Here is a 20,523-nt window from a genome sequence, read left to right as displayed (position 1 = left end):
GTGGCTTTCCTGCAGGTTAGCTGCACTTTTCCATAGACTTCTATTATATCCTGTAGGTGTTGTGCACTTTCAGAAAGCTCACCAAACTCGCAGGTAATAGAAGTCTATGGCTCAGTGCAGGTAACCCGCAGGTGTATTGCTCTGCACTTGCGGATCAGTTTAATAGCAGCCCAGTAACCACTGCAGAACAGATATGCCCATATATACACCCATATATACACTGTGATTTTAGTAATAAACTTACCTTTAATAACAGTATTCTATTCCATCCCAGAGCAGGGTGGCGCGGGCCACATCAGAGGGCTCCGCGGGCCACACATGGCCCCCGGGACACTGGTTGGGCACCACTGGGTAAGAGGCTCCACTCACACTTGTTGGACTCCAGAGTTGCGGAGTCTTTGAAGTGCAACTTTGATGCAACTTTGGATGGGTGCAACTTGGATATAACTTTGACTTTCACCAGTGATAATGGATAACTGTTGCATTGTATAACATTCAGGTACGACTTTTATGCAACTTTTGAGGGTAAACAAGTCTATGGGCCTCAAGTTGCATGAAAGTCGGACCAAAGTATTGCAAGAGATTCTTTGAAGTCCTGCAACTTTAAGTCGCACATATATAAATGGTTATCATTGGAAAACATGGGGAACGACTTGTCATGCAACTTTGATGTCCAAAGGTGCATGACAAATCGCACAAGTGTGAATGGAGCCTTAGGCCTTGTATATACAATATTGCAACATTTTGTTTGATGTTAAATGTAACAAGATTGGGAAGCTGTTCATTTGTTTGGGTACATTCCAGATACAATACTAGCAATGTGTTCCAACCCACCACAGCCTAGACTAGCATTAAAGTTCAAACAAATGAAACATTTTATTTTCCTAAATGTAACATTGAGAAGCTGTTAATTTGTTTGGACACTTTCCAGAAATGACAGTAGGGATGTGCTATCCACCACAGTGTAGAATTTCAGTTCAAGCAAATAAAAGCTGCTTTGTAGGAGATGCATCCAGTAGCTGTCACCGAGACTCTTTCCACTATGAGAAAATAGGCTTCTACTGCTTTATCCTCATTCTTTTACCACTTAAGCCCCGGACCTTTAGGCAGCTAAATGCCCAGGCCAGGTTTTGCAATTCGGCACTGCGTCGCTTTAACAGACAATTGCACGGTCGTGCGACGTGGCTCCCAAACAAAATTGGCGTCCTTTTTTCCCCACAAATAGAGCTTTCTTTTGGTGGTATTTGATCACCTCTGCGGTTTTTATTTTTTGCGCTATAAACAAAAATAGAGCGACAATTTTGAAAAAATTGCAATATTTTTTACTTTTTGCTATAATAAATATCCCCCAAAAACATATATAAAAAAAAAATTTTCCTCAGTTTAGGCCGATACGTATTCTTCTACCTATTTTTGGTAAAAAAAAAATCACAATAAGTGTTTATCGATTGGTTTGCGCAAAATTTATAGCGTTTACAAAATAGGGGATAGTTTTATTGCATTTTTATTATTTTTTTTTTTTTACTACTATTGGTGGCGATCAGCGATTTTTTTTTCGTGACTGCGACATTATGGCGGACACTTCGGACAATTTTTACACATTTTTGGGACCATTGTCATTTTCACAGCAAAAAATGCATTTAAATTGCATTATTTATTGTGAAAATTACAGTTGCAGTTTGGGAGTTAACCACAGGGGGCGCTGTAGGAGTTAGGGTTCACCTAGTGTGTGTTTACAACTGTAGGGGGGTGTGGCTGTAGGACTGACGTCATCGATAGAGTCTCCCTATAAAAGGGATCACTCGATCAATACGCCGTCACAGTGAAGCACGGGGAAGCCGTGTTTACATACGGCTCTCCCCGTTCTTCAGCTCCGGGGAGCGATCGCAACGGAGCGGCTATAAACGTATAGCCGCACCGTCGTCCTGGATCGCTCCCCGAGGTAAGCTGCCCGCCGCACGCAGCGGGGGGGTCCCGATCGGACCCCCCACCTGCTAGAAGGCAAGGACGTATATATACGCCCATCTGCCTGTCCGTGCCATTTTGCAGACGTAAATAGTCGTGCGGCGGGCGTTAAGTGGTTAAAACTACAGAAAACTGGTCTGAAAGTAAGTACAGTGAAACCTCAGGTTGCAAGTAACGCAGTTAATGAGCGTTTCGCAATACGAGCACTGTTTTTTTTTTAAATCCTGACTCGGTTTGGGAGTGTTGTCTCGCAAAACGAGCAGGATTCAAGCCACAGGCTTTTGGCCTGAGGTGGGGGGGGGGGGGGTGCCGGAGCCGTAAGGAGCCATTCGGAAATACTCGAAAATTTTTAGAAATACTCAGTTCCCGATCCTATCCAAGGTTTTCAGAGTTCAGCCGAGCTGTCCTCTGGCTTTTCCGAGCGTTTCCGAGGCTCTCCGGCGCCCCCCACTTCTGGTCACATGTGCTATTGCATGCCATTGAAGTCGAATTATTTTCATTTCCTTTGACTTCTATGGGGAAACTCGCTTTGATATGCGAGTGCTTTGGATTAAGAGCAGTCTCCTGGAACGGATTATGCTCGTAATCCGAGGTTCCACTGTATATCTAAAGCCTTAATTTTTTAGTCTGTTCAGACCTTTTATTTTGCTGTGTTGTGTTGGGGAGATTTCCCTTCACTTCCTATCCCCTTTAAAAAAAATTCCCTCCTATTCCAGTTCTGGTGACAATCAGGCCCCGTACACACGACCGAGTTTCTCGGCAGAATTCAGCCAGAAACTCGATCGGAGCCGTATTCTGCCGAGAAACCGGTCGTGTGTACACTTTCGGCCGAGGAAACCGACGAGGATCTCGTTGGGCCAAATAGAGAACATGTTCTCTATTTCCTCGTAACTCAATGAGGAAACTTGGCTCGCCGAGATCCTCGGCGGCTTCACAAGGAACTCGACGAGCAAAACGATGTGTTTTGCTCATCGAGTTTCTCGGACGTGTGTACGGGGCCTCACACAATTTTAGTTTTCCCATCTCTTTTTATTCCAGTGAAAGTGGTCCCCGGGACAAATAGGAATCTCCTTAGTGGGGACACAAACATCAATGAAACCTTGTCAGGGCCGCTAACCTTTGTACACCCCATCCAGAAAAAAAGTTTGCATTAGATATACATTAATATATGCCTTTGATCTGTGGAAAGCTAAAGTAACTTGTCTGTATTGCCATACGGCTGTCAATCATGCAGGGCCCATTCACATGTAAGCATTATAGCACCCTGGGCTAAAACATGTGTGCCAAGATGCCTGGCAGCACATCGGCACTATGAGGTTTATTTACTAAAGGCAAATCCACTTTGCACTACAAGTGCACTTGGAAGTCACTGTAGATCTAAGGGGAAGATCTGAAATGAGGGGAAGCTCTGCTGATTTCATCATCCAATCATGTGCAAGCTAAAATGCTGTTTTTTTATTTTCCATGCATGTCCCCTTCGGATCTACAGCGACTGCACTTCCAAGTGCACTTGTAAGGCAAAGTGGATTTGCCTTTAGTAAATAACCCCCAAAGTGCATTGCTGTGCCATTAATTGCGAGTGACACCCCAACGCATTGGTGTTTATTTACCAAAGGCAAATATACTGAGCACTGCAAGTTGCTCCAAAGCTTAGTAAATGATGTAAAGCTTCACTTTACAAAGAAATACCCAATCACATGCTAGGAAAATAAAAAAAAGTCATTTTTTCTTGTGCACGATTGGATGATAGAAATTAGCAGAGCTTCCCCTCCTCTCCTGCACATAATGCCCACCGCTGTACTCTCCACACTCCTCTCCTGCACATAATGCCCACCGCCATGCTCTCCTTACTCCTCTCCTGCACATAATACCCACCGCTGTACTCTCCACACTCCTCTCCTGCACATAATGCCCACCGCCGTACTCTCCCCACTCCTCTCCTGCACATAATACCCACCACTGTACTCTCCACACTCCTCTCCTGCACATAATGCCCACCGCCGTACTCTCCCCACGCCTCTCCTGCACATAATACCCACCACTGTACTCTCCACACTCCTCTCCTGCACATAATACCCACCACTGTACTCTCCACACTCCTCTCCTGCACATAATACCCACCACTGTACTCTCCACACTCCTCTCCTGCACATAATGCCCACCACCGTACTCTCCACACTCCTCTCCTGCACATAATACCCACCACTGTACTCTCCACACTCCTCTCCTGCACATAATGCCCACCACCGTACTCTCCACACTCCTCTCCTGCACATAATACCCACCACTGTACTCTCCACACTCCTCTCCTGCACATAATGCCCACCACCGTACTCTCCACACTCCTCTCCTGCACATAATGCCCACCACTGTACTCTCCACACTCCTCTCCTGCACACAATGCCCACCACTGTACTCTCCACACTCCTCTCCTGCGCATAATACCCACCGCCGTACTCTCCACACTCCTCTCCTGCACATAATGCCCACCACTGTACTCTCCACACTCCTCTCCTGCACACAATGCCCACCACTGTACTCTCCACACTCCTCTCCTGCACATTATACCCACCGCTGTACTTTCCACACTCCTCTCCTGCACATAATACCCACCGCTGTATTCTCCACACTCCTCTCTCCTGCACATAATGCCCACCACTGTACTCTCCACACTCCTCTCCTGCACATAATGCCCACCACTGTACTCTCCACACTCCTCTCCTGCACATAATGCCCACCACTGTACTCTCCACACTCCTCTCCTGCACATAATGCCCACCACTGTACTCTCCACACTCCTCTCCTGCACACAATGCCCACCACTGTACTCTCCACACTCCTCTCCTGCACATTATACCCACCGCTGTACTTTCCACACTCCTCTCCTGCACATAATACCCACCGCTGTATTCTCCACACTCCTCTCTCCTGCACATAATGCCCACCACTGTACTCTCCACACTACTCTCCTGCACATAATGCCCACCACTGTACTCTCCACACTCCTCTCCTGCACATAATGCCCACCACTGTACTCTCCACACTTGGAGCCAGCATATATGGTAAATATCTCCTAAACTGTGCAGGTTTAGGAGATATTTCCAGTACCTAAGGTGAGCCTTATTATAGACTTACCTGTAGGTACAGGTGGCGTAACTAGGTTTACAACCACTTTAATGGTCTCACTTCAGTAAACTACTGATTTGTTGCTAGGTAGTTGGTATCATTTTTATATAGTTTTGTTTAAAGCTGGACCCCAGTATAAGCAAACTATAGTCCAAATACATTCTTCTTCCTTGAATCTCAGTGTGTTTTATATAGTTCCTCCAGATCTGTGCAGTAATCCAGCATGGAACTTTGCCTCTGTGCAGAAGCTTCCCCTAATAAAGACTGGTCACTGCTACTCTTTCTTTTTGTGTAGAGTGACTGGTCTTGTCTCCGCCCCCTCTAGTTTTATGTAATCAGCCTGTACTGGGAGGAGCAACAGCTCTGATCTCTGCACAGGCAATGTAAAGCACAGTGATGATGTCACTGCTACTTTTACAAGGTAAAATCTGACTTTGCAAAGGGATTTGCTGCTCACAAAGTGGATTTATATCCTCTGCGACTATTGAGGAATATATTTCTACAACATTTTTGGTGCCTGTAGTTAAGCTTAAGATCTCTAAATAGGAAATTTGAAGAGTCTGCAGCTGGTTTATTGGATGAAGGACCCATCAATGCAGCCTCACCAGTGCCCATCAATGCAGCCTCATCAGTGCCCATCAATGCTGCCTGATTAGTGCCCATCAATGCAGCCTCACCAGTGCCCACCAATGCAGCCTCACCAGTGCCCATTAATGCAGCCTCACCAGTGCCCATCAATGCAGTCTCGCCAGTGCCCATCAATTACTAATATGTATATAATTGCATTCTAGAATAATTAAGTATTTTTATATATGGCCCAGTAGCTATATCTCATACCAGAACGCGGTGTGCAAAAGGCATGTTCTGCACGTGTTTCCTGCAGCACACTCACAATTCACTGTCTTTGCGATCTGCTACAGGTGCCAATGACTGCACCCCAAATACAGTGGGCCGGATTCAGAAAAGAGATACGCCGTCGTATCTCTGAGTCCGGCCGTCGTATCTCTGAGTCCGGCCGTCGTATCTATGCGCCTGATTCATAGAATCAGGTTACGCATAGATATGCCTAAGATCCAACAGATGTAAGTGTCTTAAACCGTGGGATCTTAGGCTGCAATTTCACGCTGGCCGCTAGGTGGCGCTTCCGTTTGTTTACACAAGGAATATGCAAATTAGTATTTACGTCGATTCAGAAACGAACGACCCCCCGACGCTTTTTTTTTACGTTGTTTGCGTTCGGCTTTTTCCGGCGTATAGTTACCCCTGCTATATGAGGGGTATGTGCGGCGTATCCTATGTTAAGTATGGCCGTCGTTCCCGCGCCGAGTTTTGAAATTTTTACGTCGTTTGAGTAAGTCGTTCGCGAATACGGCTGGACGTAATTTACGTTCACGTCAAAAGCATGACGATTTGCCAACGTCATTTGGAGCTTGCGCACTGGGATTCAGTCGCAGCCGGAGCATGCGCAGTTCGTTCGGCGCAGGGACGCGCATCATTTAAATGATACACGCCCCCTACCCGCCGAATTTGAATTCCGACGGGGGATTTATGCCGCCACCGCAACTTTACAGGCAAGTGCTTTGTGAATAAAGCACTTGCCTGAAAAACTTGCAGGGGCGTAACGTAAATGAGTTGCGTTACGCCAGCAGAAAGATCCGCTGATCTTTCTGAATCTGGCCCAGTGCGTTTGCAGGCACCACATTGCGTTTTTGAAAAGTAGTGCAGGTAATAATTTTACTGTGTTCTGGTGCAATTTGCAGCCCTATCAAATAAATAGGCTGCAAAATCGCACACAGTGGGAATGCGCAGGAACTACACAGGAATGCAGATCGCGTTCTTGTGCAACTTAGTTGTAAACTGGCCCTTAAATTGTTCTGCACTTTTTGGAATGCCTGTTTGATTGGACAATGTGTGTGTTGTGCTGCTGCAGTTATATATATCTGATTATTCCATTGTAGGCTCCCCTTACTCTCATGTATTATGGCCACATTTAGATGAGGATAAACAGCTGCATGGAGATTATAAAAAAAGCAATCCCTTTAAATAGTCCAGGTTGCTAAGTGAAGTCTGTGTCAGTGATAGATGGACGTGACCGGGGCCAGATGGATTTAGTTCAGAAGACGGGCAGACGGCACCCCGGTGGTAGTACATTGCACGGTGTCACCTGAAACACGAAGGAGACATACACTATATTGACAAAAGTATTGGGACGCCTGCATTTTACAGAAAATGGCTGCAGATTGAATAACATTCAATTGCAGTATGACTTATGTAACAATTGTATACTTTATATCATTTTTGTCTTTTATTTGCTTTCTATGGCAATGATTAGGAATTGCGCCCCAATGCATAGTAAGCTAGGTGCTGATTAGGAATTGCGCCCCAATGCATAGTAAGCTAGGTGCTGATTAGGAATGGCGCCCCAGTGCATAGTAGGCTAGGTACTGATTAGGAATGGCGCCCAAGTGCATAGTAAGCTAGGTGCTGATTAGGAATGGGGCCCCAGTGCATAGTAGGCTAGGTACTGATTAGGAATGGCGCCCAAGTGCATAGTAAGCTAGGTGCTGATTAGGAATAGGGCCCCAGTGCATAGTAAGCTAGGTGCTGATTAGGAATAGGGCCCCAGTGCATAGTAAGCTAGGTACTGATTAGGAATAGGGCCCGAGTGCATAGTACGCTAGGTGCTGATTAGGAATGGGGCCCCAGTGCATAGTAAGCTAGGTGCTGATTAGGAATGGCGCCCAAGTGCATAGTAAGCTAGGTGCTGATTAGGAATAGGGCCCCAGTGCATAGTAAGCTAGGTACTGATTAGGAATAGGGCCCGAGTGCATAGTACGCTAGGTGCTGATTAGGAATGGGGCCCCAGTGCATAGTAGGCTAGGTGCTGATTAGGAATGGGACCCCAGTGCATAGTACACTAGGTACTGATTAGGAGTGGCGCCCCAGTGCATAGTACGCTAGGTGCTGATTAGGAGTGGCGCCCCAGTGCATAGTACGCTAGGTGCTGATTAGGAATGGGGCCCCAGTGCATAGTACGCCAGGTGCTGATTAGGAATAGGGCCCCAGTGCATAGTACGCTAGATGCTGATTAGGACTAGGCCCCCAGTGCATAGTACACTAGGTACTGATTAGGAGTGGCGCCCCAGTGCATAGTACGCTAGGTGCTGATTAGGAATGGGGCCCCAGTGCATAGTACGCTAGGTGCTGATTAGGAATGGGGCCCCAGTGCATAGTACGCTAGGTGCTGATTAGGAATGACGCCCCAGTGCATAGTACGCTAGGTGCTGATTAGGAATGGCACCCCAGTGCATAGTACGCTAGGTGCTGATTAGGAATGGGGCCCCAGTGCATAGTAAGCTAGGTGCTGATTAGGAATGGCGCCCAAGTGCATAGTAAGCTAGGTGCTGATTAGGAATGGGGCCCCAGTGCATAGTAAGCTAGGTGCTGATTAGGAATGGGGCCCCAGTGCATAGTAAGCTAGGTGCTGATTAGGAATAGGGCCCGAGTGCATAGTAAGCTAGGTGCTGATTAGGAATAGGGCCCCAGTGCATAGTAAGCTAGGTGCTGATTAGGAATGGGGCCCCAGTGCATAGTAAGCTAGGTGCTGATTAGGAATGGGGCCCCAGTGCATAGTACGCTAGGTGCTGATTAGGAATGGCACCCCAGTGCATAGTAGGCTAGGTGCTGATTAGGAATGGGGCCCCAGTGCATAGTACGCTAGGTGCTGATTAGGAATGGCACCCCAGTGCATAGTAGGCTAGGTGCTGATTAGGAATGGGACCCCAGTGCATATTAGGTTAGGTGCTGATTGGGAATAGGGCCTCAGTGCATAGTAAGCTACATGCTGATTAGGAATAGGGCCCCAATGCATAGTAAGCTAGGTGCTGATTAGGAATTGCGCCCCAATGCATAGTAAGCTAGGTGCTGATTAGGAATGGCGCCCCAGTGCATAGTAGGCTAGGTACTGATTAGGAATGGCGCCCAAGTGCATAGTAAGCTAGGTGCTGATTAGGAATGGGGCCCCAGTGCATAGTAGGCTAGGTGCTGATTAGGAATAGGGCCCCAGTGCATAGTAAGCTAGGTACTGATTAGGAATAGGGCCCGAGTGCATAGTACGCTAGGTGCTGATTAGGAATGGGGCCCCAGTGCATAGTAAGCTAGGTGCTGATTAGGAATGGCGCCCAAGTGCATAGTAAGCTAGGTGCTGATTAGGAATAGGGCCCCAGTGCATAGTAAGCTAGGTACTGATTAGGAATAGGGCCCGAGTGCATAGTACGCTAGGTGCTGATTAGGAATGGGGCCCCAGTGCATAGTAGGCTAGGTGCTGATTAGGAATGGGACCCCAGTGCATAGTACACTAGGTACTGATTAGGAGTGGCGCCCCAGTGCATAGTACGCTAGGTGCTGATTAGGAGTGGCGCCCCAGTGCATAGTACGCTAGGTGCTGATTAGGAATGGGGCCCCAGTGCATAGTACACTAGGTACTGATTAGGAGTGGCGCCCCAGTGCATAGTACGCTAGGTGCTGATTAGGAATGGGGCCCCAGTGCATAGTACGCTAGGTGCTGATTAGGAATGGGGCCCCAGTGCATAGTACGCTAGGTGCTGATTAGGAATGACGCCCCAGTGCATAGTACGCTAGGTGCTGATTAGGAATGGCACCCCAGTGCATAGTACGCTAGGTGCTGATTAGGAATGGGGCCCCAGTGCATAGTAAGCTAGGTGCTGATTAGGAATGGGGCCCCAGTGCATAGTAAGCTAGGTGCTGATTAGGAATGGGGCCCCAGTGCATAGTAAGCTAGGTGCTGATTAGGAATAGGGCCCGAGTGCATAGTAAGCTAGGTGCTGATTAGGAATAGGGCCCCAGTGCATAGTAAGCTAGGTGCTGATTAGGAATGGGGCCCCAGTGCATAGTAAGCTAGGTGCTGATTAGGAATGGGGCCCCAGTGCATAGTACGCTAGGTGCTGATTAGGAATGGCACCCCAGTGCATAGTAGGCTAGGTGCTGATTAGGAATGGGACCCCAGTGCATATTAGGTTAGGTGCTGATTGGGAATAGGGCCTCAGTGCATAGTAAGCTACATGCTGATTAGGAATAGGGCCCCAGTGCATAGTAAGCTACATGCTGATTAGGAATAGGGCCCCAGTGCACAGTAAGCTAGGTGCTGATTAGGAATAGGGCCCCAGTGCATAGTAAGCTAGGTGCTGATTAGGAACGATCAGAGATCAAGGTAAAAGGGCCAATCACAGCGGCCCTTTACCATGTGATCTGCTGTGTCCAATCACAGCTGATCCCATAAAAACAAATGTCGGTTATCAGCATTTCCTTTCCTCAGCGCTGTCACTGTGTGAGGAAAGCAAAGCCAATAACCGCCAATCTTGTGACAGCACACATTTACATTGATAATTAGTGCCCTAATTATCAGTGCAGCCCCATCAGTGCAGCTTATTAGTGTCCATCAGTGCAGCATATCAGTGCCCATTAGTAGTGCCTGTTATCAGTGTAGCCTCATCAGTATCTCCTCATCAGTGCCGCTTATCAATTCTCTTCAGTGCCGCCTCATCGGTGCAACTTCATCAGTGCCCATCAGTACAGCTTTATCAGTGCCGATCAGTACAGCCTCATTAGTGCCCATCAGTACAGCCTTATTAGTGCCCATCAGTACAGCCTAATACCACCAAAAGAAAGCTCCATCTGTCCCCCAAAAAATTATAAAAATTTCATATGGGTACAGTGCTGCATGACTGCGCAATTGTCATTCAACGTGCGACATCGCTGAAAGTAGAAAATTGGCCTGGGCGGAAGGGGGTGAAAGTGGTTAATATCACTCGAACTTGCATGTAGTATCTGCCCCGTGGCACTGTAAAGGATTCCCTATAATTAATTCTTATTTCAACCTTTACCATTGTAACAATCTGCAGTGTTTAATTGATATTGTATTGGCTTTCATCTCTTGGCATGAACAATCTTGTACAATTCTTAACCCATTTTCTACTGGACTCATTCCAGAAATAAGGTGTTCAGAAAAGCCACAGTTCTCGGTACAGCCTCCAATGTGGTGGGAACTGTGGTTTTCTCCCTCCCAGACTCAAGCCTGGACTTGGTGTGTATTCCCTGGAGGGTTATGTTACAAATGGAATAAAAGCGCTGAGCCAAAACGTATCTTCTAATTAATGATGTCAGATCGGGATTGATCAATGTAATGTTTTTAAAAGAAACAAAATAAAAACCTGTACAGCGACGTTTTACCGTCGTTTTAGCATTGCTTTTCGCCCAGTAGCGGGGCACTTTTAACCCTTGCTAGCGGTGGAAGAAAGGGTTAAATGCGCCTGTGGTGCAGTGCTTCCGAAGCACTGCCCATTCATTTCAATGGGCAGGGGCGGTTTAGGAGCGCTTTAGGAGCGCTCCAAACCACCCAAAAGATGCTGCTTGCAGGACTTTTTTTTCCCACCCCGCTAGCGCACCACCCCAGTGTGAAAGCACTCAGGCGTTCGCACTGGGGAGGCATGAGAGGCAGTTTTCAGGCAATATTTTTTGCGCTAAAACGCCTGAAAACCGCCTTAAGTAGCCTTAATCTAGGAATCATTGCTAGCGGTTTAATCAAAATGTAATTAAATTGATTCCCACAGACTGCACCGGTAAAATTAGGCAAGGCTTTGTTTATACTTGCTGCCCCTCTGAAAAGGGATCCGTTGTAGATCAGTGGCTGGTCCTCACCTTCTGTTTTAATGTGACTCTAATGCAAAGCTGTGACATGTACCGTATATAATCCAACCTGGCTGCCTTTTAGTTTAAAGGAGGCGGGAAAAAAAACACCATTCAGTCACCTATTTTACCCCCCACCCCACCACCACACGTGTAAATGAGTCCTAAAAAGGACCCCACAGCGATTTTCAAAAGGGTTCCAGTAGGGCCACTTATAGCAACATTCCTCTCAACCACCCCAAGCTAATGTTACCGTTGGCACATTTTGGGTTTAGTTAGCCAGCATGAGTATAAAACAAAAGCAGTATGCCTAAGTTTAGTCAGATATGTTTTTTTTTTTATTATTGGCACAAGGGACAGTTCTTACAATCATTGCAAAGTGTGCTGATGGTGCTGCTTTGATTGAAATCCGAAGTTCCCTGAACCCTCCCTCCATACCACAACAGCCATAATCTGAGGCCTCGTACACACGACCGTGTTTCTTGGCAAAAACCAGCAAGAAACTTGCTGGTATTTTTTTTTTGCCGAGGAAACCGGCCGTGTGTACACTTTTCGACGAGGAAACTGTCGAGGATCTCGTCGAGCCAAAAAGAGAGCATGTCTTCTTTTTCCTCGACGGGAATGGGGAAATTTGGCTCGCCAAGATCCTCGACAGCCTAACAAGGAACCCGACGAGGAAAACGGTGTGTTTCGCCCATCGAGTTTCTCGTCGTGTGTACGAGGCTTGAGGTGCTGCAGGGGTTTAAAGAGCTGAGGGACCTGTCGCTCATCAAGAGTGCCAACTATGCCCACTCTTCCTGTGTCCCCACATCCATTTATGTTCTACAACTTCTATCAATGAAAGGCAATCTATGGGCCAGATTCAGGTAGGGAGCGTGTAACTCTGTGCGGGCGTAGCGTATCCTATTTACGCTACGCCTCTGCAACTTTGACAGGCAAGTGCATTATTCACAAAGCACTTGTGCGGAGACCGCGCCCACTAGGGGGCAGGTTCAAAGCAATGTATATATACGGTACTGTAGCTGCTGACTCTTATGCCGTGTACACACGATTGGATTTCTGATGGAATAAAATCCGATGGATTTTTCCGTCGGAAATCCGATGAAGCCGACTTCATCAGTCTTGCCTACACACTATCAGACTAAATTCCAAAACGCGATGATGTAAAACACTACGAGGAGATGAAAAAAATTAAGTTCAAGCTTCCGAGCATGCGCCGACTTGATTCTGAGCATGCGTGGATTTTTCTTCGATGGAGTTCCACACAGACGATCGGAATTTACTATCGTTTTTTTTGTCATCGTAAAAATTTAAAACATGTTCTATTTTTTACACCGATGGAAAAAAGACCGATGGGGCCCACACACGATCGGTTTGTCCGTTGAAAAAAGTCCATCGGACCATTTGATTCGGATAAACCGATCGTGTGTACACAGCATAAGTATAAGAACACCTACCTGCCCCTGATCCAGTGATGTCCTCACTTGAGCCAACTCTTCCTTAGGATGCAGGTGCCGGGAAACAGGAAGTGAGGCCTTGCGGCTTCATAGCCCGTTTCCTACTGCACATGCGCGAGTCGCGATGTGGCTTATGAATGGTCCTGTAGTCTTCTGGGACCTGTGATGTGTCCCAGAAGACGGAAAGGAGGGGGAGCCGGACTACCAGCTCAGTTTGCTGTGGTGATATGCGCCGAAAGTGGGATCTGGTACCTTTCAAAACCAGGTACCTGCCCCCCCCCCCCCCCAAAAAAAGTGCCAAATTTTGCAGTGGATGGGGGGAGAGGGTGCAAAAAAGCGGAGCTTCCCCTTTTGGGTGGAGCTCCGCTTTAAGTATTTGTTTTTTATCTTCTGCCTCTCTGTTGATCAGTTATAATGGTGATCCTCTTGATTGCTGTTATCAAATGGACATCTACAAGGCAGACATACCCAGGGCCGTAGAACAATAATGACAAATCTAATGCAGTGGTTGTTAAACAACATGTATATTTTTTAGTTGAAATTCCCCAGTGATGAGCCTTCCCTGCCCCAGGCAATCAATGAGTTAAAAAGTTAAGATCATAAATACTTGTCACCTTTCTTAACCTCCTCTGTGTGTTCTGGCATTTCTACTTAATACCAGGAAATCGCCTGTTATCGGGAAATCAGTTGCCTGGTTAACCATAAGTGCCATTAGTTGGAGAAATTACCATTTTCTTGTCCTTTCAACCTGTATTGATTTCAGTTCCAACAGTAGATGAAAATAAGAAGTTCCAGAGAATTCTGTAATATTCCAAAGTTAAAGTAGTACTAAACCCCCCAGCATTGTTCGCACTGATCGCTGTATGATTGTCAATGGTCCCAAAAATGTGTCAAAAGTGTCTGATCTGTCCACCGCAATGTCGCAGTCCCGCTACAAATCGCAGATCGCCGCCATTACTAGTAAAAAATAATAATGCCATAAATCTATCCCCTATTTTGTAGACTCTCTATTGCCACACACACACGCTCGGAATTTCCGTCAACAAATGTTCGATGGGAGCTTGTTGTCGGAATTTCCGACCGTGTGTATGCTCCATCGGACATTTGTTGTCGGAATGTCCATTCTTTGACCAATCAAAACAATCCCAGACTGAGATAAATTCCTTTTACTGCTGCTGTAATCACATGTCGGATGTCAAAAGTCGGATGGTAAGGACAAGGATCCTACTTTCATCCGACTTCAATGATATTCAGTGGGCTGAAGTAGGATAAATGTCGGACCAAAGTAGTACAGGGAGCATTTTGAAAGTCGGACCGACTTGTGTAGGACGCTACAAGATGCTCTCATAGGGAAACATTGAACACAGAGCAAAGTAGGATGAAAGTAGTGTAGTAGTGTGAACCCAGCCTGAGGGATGATCAGTGGAAACAGGACGCACCTGAGCTCAAATTTGAATATCAATCATGACAAAGGCTGGGAATACTTATTATGTACATGTGATTTTTTCGTTTTTTATTTTTAATACATTTGCGAAGATTTCAAACAAACTTCATTCACATTGACATTATTGTTTGTAGAATTTTGAGGAAAATAATGAATTGAATCCATTTTGGAATAAGGCTATAACATAACAAAATGTGGAAAAAGTGAAGCACTGTGACTACTTTCTGGATGCTCTGTACACTGGTGTTGGGATTGCCCACTGCTTAATATATCTGTATATATATAATATGTCTGTGTCAGCAAACACTGGTAGAAGGCTGGAGCGTGCATCTCTTCTCCGATGTCTACTGTCAGGTTCAGCAACATTAAAGGCTGGTTCACACCACAAAATTGCACTCCAGATCCGTTCTGGATGCGTTTCAGCATGTACGTTTTTACCACATTATTGATGCGTTTCCGGGTGCATTCCAGGTGTTTTTTTCTTATTATTTTTTCATGTAGTTTTCACTATACTAGGGTCCAGTGCGTTTTTTATGTGTTCCAGGGCATTCCAGTGTTTCAGTGCATTTTTGATGTGTAAAGTCCAGTGCAGGAAAAACATTTTTTTGTGGAACTGAAAAGCCCTGGAGCTGCAAGCACTGGTGTGAACTATGCAATTGGAAATCGTATAACCTACTTTTCATGCGTTTTTTGATGCAGAACAAAAACGCACTGGACTGCATGTGGTGTGAACTGGCCCCAAATCTGACATTGGATCACATGGTGCGTTTCTGCAGAATATTCAGTAATTGTTAAGGGACAGTCAGTGAGTGACAGGCGCCTTCCTCTGGATCAACTGTGGGTATAGAATTGGTTACAAGCATACCCCACTTTTAAGTACACAATGGGGTTTATTTACTAAATCTGGAAAGTGCAAAATCAGGCTCACTTCTGCATAGAAACCAATGAGCTTCTAACCTCAATTAAGCTTTGGTAATAAAACCTGGAAGCTCATTGGTTTCTATGGATGGATACCCTTCTTTACACTGACACCAATGATGGAATACTATTCCTTGTACTGACACCAATTATGGGATACCATTCCTCCCACCGACACCAATGATGGGACACTATTCCTCCCACTGACACCAATGATGGGACACTATTCCTCCCACTGACACCAATGATGGGACACTATTCCTCCCACTGGCACCAATGATGGGACACTATTCCTCCCACTGACACCAATGATGGGACACTATTCCACCCACTGGCACCAATGATGGGACACTATTCCTCCTTTCACCAATGATGGGGCACTATTCCTCCTTCTGACACCATTGATGAGGCAGTATTCCTTCCATTGACACCAACAATGAGGCACTATTCCTTGCATTAAAACCAAGAGTGGGGCAGTATGTACTCCCATTAGCCACGGTACAGCCCTATAAACCCTAAAGGACTTTAAGCTAGCCCTTTGATTAGAAAGTTTGGAGCCCCTTGTTCTAAACCATAGTGTAATATGGAAACACTAATGTCTAACTTCCTGGTTTAAGTGTATATAAATGTCTCATGTTGATGATTAGTCCACTATTGATGATTAGTTACACTTTGGTGGTGTAAATCAAATACAAGACTCTAGCCACCAAACTGTCATAGGCCTCTATGATCAAATCTCATTCTAGATAGTTGAGGTTTAACAACTAGATCTACTAATAGAAGATTTTTAAGGTATCACCACAGAGTGGTACTGTGGATACCAAAAAAATGCAGTACCAATTTTTCCAATATTTCTAGATCTACTAATAACTGGCCAGCTTTACTTCAGAGATCCACTCTGATGAAGTCAATTGCTTCTTTGGTAATGGAATTTTTATTTTTTTTCTAATAGTCATCAATCATAGACAATGATTTTGCACATTGTGTCTCAGACACATGGTCTAACTTGCTAAGCTTTGTCAGTTCAGATCTGTACTAAGCCATTCTCTGTTTTCTGATTTCAGCGGACATCGATGATATGAAAATCTGCTACGTTTTACGGGACAAAGAAAACGCGACTAGTGATATCTTCTATTTCACTGTGGAAGACAGCGGTGAGTACAGTGCTTGTTCACCTATCAGAATTAATAGCCAATTATACTGATTATAGACAAATGATGTTGGAAAGTGGAACTCAAGCCAAAGCTTTTTATTTTTTGCAAGTGGAAACACTCTATTCACTGTATCCAAAAAGTAAATTTAAGGCCCCTTTCAGACGGACGGCTGTTTTGCCGAAGTAAAAAGCACTACCAATGTTCTGTGAAATTCAAGGCTCCAGGCACTGCGATTAGCTGCATTTGCACATTGCGATTACATGCGTTTAATTGCGGCCGCGTTTAGCTGCGGTATTCATTTCCATAGCAACCCTTTTTATTTTTTGGGATTATGATGTGCTTCCTGTTCTTTTTTTTTTTTTTCCAACGCTGCTATCCTGCGGTTATGTGCATATAGCTGCGCTACATCGCACCTGGACGCATTCAATTCTACTTTTTCTATTCGCACCAAACCGCATGTAACGAAATCGCACGCAAAGGTTGTGTGTGAATGGGGCCATAGGAAAACATTGTGTGCTTTTAGCTGCGGTAGAAAAATAGAAAATCCGCAGCTAAAAGCACCATTCTATCTGTCCGTCTGAAAGGGGCCTAAAAGTTATAGCTGGACTTCTACTTCAAGGTACAATTTCTATTGGGTATTGAAGCATACAGCTTGATAAACTTAAGCAGGCCATACGTGGTCGAATTTCAAACAAATTTTCTTTTCAAAATCAGAAAGTTCTTTTTTTTTGTGATCCGATGATGCCACCATTGATTTTCGAAATTCGGCCGACCAAACCTTCATGTTGCCAGGAATATTCCTTTCTCTCCGGCAATATTCTTTTCTTGCACATGCGCATTTTTTTTCTATTACATTTCTCGCTTGATTCTCCCATCATTGATCAGAAAATCGTTTGTTTTTCAAAAAATTTCCAACATGTCGGATTCCTCAAATTTGTTTGCCGCACGAAAATCGGCTGTTGCTGCAGCCCACTAACGGTGCGAAATTTGTACGAAAATTCTTTGATACGGTTTTAGAAAGAAAATTATTTCGAAATTCGAACCGTGTATGGCCGCCTTTAGTCCACTAATGCCTTTTGTCAGATTGAGGTTGAGTTACTAAAACTGGAGAATGCAAAATCTGGTGTAGCTGTGCATGGCGGCCAATCGGCTTCTAACTTCAGTTTATTAAATTAAGCTTGGACAATAAAACCTGGAAGCTGATTTCTATGCAGGGCTGCACCAGATTTTGCACTCTTCAGTTTTAGTAAATCTCCTCTTTTCTGTTAATCAGCTGGTCCTTATTATAATTTACTGTTGGTAGAAGATCATTTTGCTGATACAATGGTGTAATAATAATGCTCATACTTCCTAGGCAAGTAGTTGTGTTATTGATCAGGTCTTTATAAGGCGATGTGATGTAGCCTCCCTACTTTATTCTTGTACATGATTGATTTCCATTGGGAGCCACCCACATTGGATTATATCTTCAATAGTGATTGATGGAAAGGGTCTTTGGGGTATCATGAGGCAAGACTCTCATCTCTACTCCTTCCTCCTTATCACCCCACTTCTCCTCTAAACACTGTAAAAGCAATGTCATAATTGTAGATCTGTACCATGGCTCTATTCCCCACTGCTCAGAGGACCAGAAATGGTCACATATGTAGGGTAGCACCAGGTTTGGTGCCTGAAGTCACAGACAGCAGAATGTTCATGAAGATTGTGCAACTGTATAATATAAGCTCCCTGTGGAACTTAAGGGCTTATTTCATGTTCATTTTGGGTACAGCAGATGCTGGAAATCACTTTCTATTATCAAAGATCACTTCTAGGACAAGTGAGAGACATTATCTATGCTGCCCTAGCCACGCTCCAAGTTTTTAGTATCCAAGTGGTGTCAGGCGGCAAACGCCTCCTTCACTGCCCGCCTGACGAGCACTGAGACATACAGAATGCTTCCTCCATTCCCTCTTTACACCGTAATGATCTGAAAGTGAAGGAGGTGTTTTGTAATTTGACATATAGAAAATTATATATAATAAAAGTGCGCTTAGTCAAAAAAGTATAGTGGCAGCACCTATCCAGGTCTGAATAGCAGACTGGAGCTCAAAACTAACAAAGAAAAAAGTGTGCATGTTCCTTTAAATTTTGTGCAGGGTATTAAAAGCCAAAATTGTGAAAAAAGCTAAATATATAAATGATTAAACAAAATCCAATCAATAATTCATATAAATGCAAACTAATACATACAATATATATACTCAGAGCTTTTTTTCTCAGAAAATAGGTGCAGGAACTCAACCACGACCCGTTCAGATTTCACAAACAGTAGAAGGGTCTTAAAGGGGCATTAAATACCAGAATTACATTACATACAGAGTGCAGAGTTCAGGGGGTTACAAAGCTGTCACTTGTAAACACAGGAACTAGACTTCTGTGTTTACAAGTGATTGTGGTGAGCAGGCACCAAAGGGTCTGAGCCAAAGTTGGTGGAACTGAGTTCCCCCAAATTCCCCCTGAAAAAAAGCCCTGTATATACTGTATATATATATACTCTATATATATATATATATATACTCTATATATATATATACTCTATATATATATATACATATATATATATATATATACTGTATTCACTAATCAATCAAGATTGCTAAAGATGCATGTGTACTATATAAGTTCATAACTTTATATATGTGTACATTTAGCAATATTGATTGGATATATCTATATCTATAGATATATATATATATATATATATACTGTATTTAAATTTTTCTTGATTTTGGTTTGGTATTGAGAAAGTTTATATTAATTTGCATTTATATGAATTGTTGATTTAATTTGATATATTAATACATTTATTTAGCTTTTTACACTGTACAGAATTTAATGGGACATGCGTAACTTATATATTTTTTTTTTATTTGACACCTGCTGCATTTTAGACCTTATTCACATCTGCGTGATTTGAAATGCATTTCCCAAAGCACATGAGTGCTCAAAAGCAAGATTTGAATTATATTTAGTCGTGCCCATTTGAAACTTGATGTTCATGTGCTTCTTTATGAGCACCTGAAAATATTGTTTCCTACTTGCTCCCTGTTAGATCGTTGTGAGATCCGTAGGAGGAGCAGCAGGATTCTGATGACGCATCTAGTAAATGGCACTTCCATGCGCTAGGCAGTTCTATGCGCTAATTGGCACAGTTAAAAGAAAAATCTCTTTATAATTTAAGAGAAAAAAAACAAGTAACAGCATAAAAGTGATTTTTAGGTATATTTCAGCTTGTGAAATGTGCATCCCATGGGGTGACTAGCAGGGGAAAGAAGCCTCTCTAAATCATCTCGGCTAGCATGAGAGGAGGACATTTTAATCAAAGTGCTGGAACCGCTCCTATAATTACCGAAAATAGTCACAGCGAGCAAATTTTCTTTACTGTAAACTTGCAAAGCATGCGCACTAAAGGTGGCAACACAACAGCCAGAGGATCAACTGCCATTGCATTGCAACAGACTATAAAGAAGTGCCTTCAAGAAGTTCAGTGCCATCAATAGGTGGGTATAGTCAGTGGTAATAACATCAACTTGGCACCATAAGGAAAAAATATGGGGCAACCACCAAAAAAAAAAAAAAAGAGGCAAAAGAAGAGAAAAGGACACAAAATGTAATAAATATGTGACATAGGATGAAGAATCATGAGGAGTCTCCTCATGGGACCAGAGCCCCCCTTCATCCCAATCCCATTCCCATACATGGACCAATATAG

General features: G+C 44.3%; 1 protein-coding gene across 1 annotated transcript in view; it reads left to right on the top strand.

Annotated features, from left to right (window-relative positions):
- Positions 1-20,523, top strand: part of FREM2 (FRAS1 related extracellular matrix 2) — a 249,492-nt gene that overhangs the window by 7,606 nt on the left and 221,363 nt on the right. The window contains exon 2 of the mRNA XM_040340373.1: positions 16,680-16,769. Coding sequence (XP_040196307.1) covers positions 16,680-16,769 — 90 coding nt within the window. The remainder of the gene's footprint in view (positions 1-16,679; positions 16,770-20,523) is intronic.

The sequence above is a fragment of the Rana temporaria genome, chromosome 2 (genome assembly GCF_905171775.1).
Source record: "Rana temporaria chromosome 2, aRanTem1.1, whole genome shotgun sequence".
Taxonomy (NCBI): domain Eukaryota; kingdom Metazoa; phylum Chordata; class Amphibia; order Anura; family Ranidae; genus Rana; species Rana temporaria.
The sequence above is the reverse complement of the archived record's forward strand: the minus strand, read 5'-3'. Positions and strand labels throughout refer to the sequence as shown.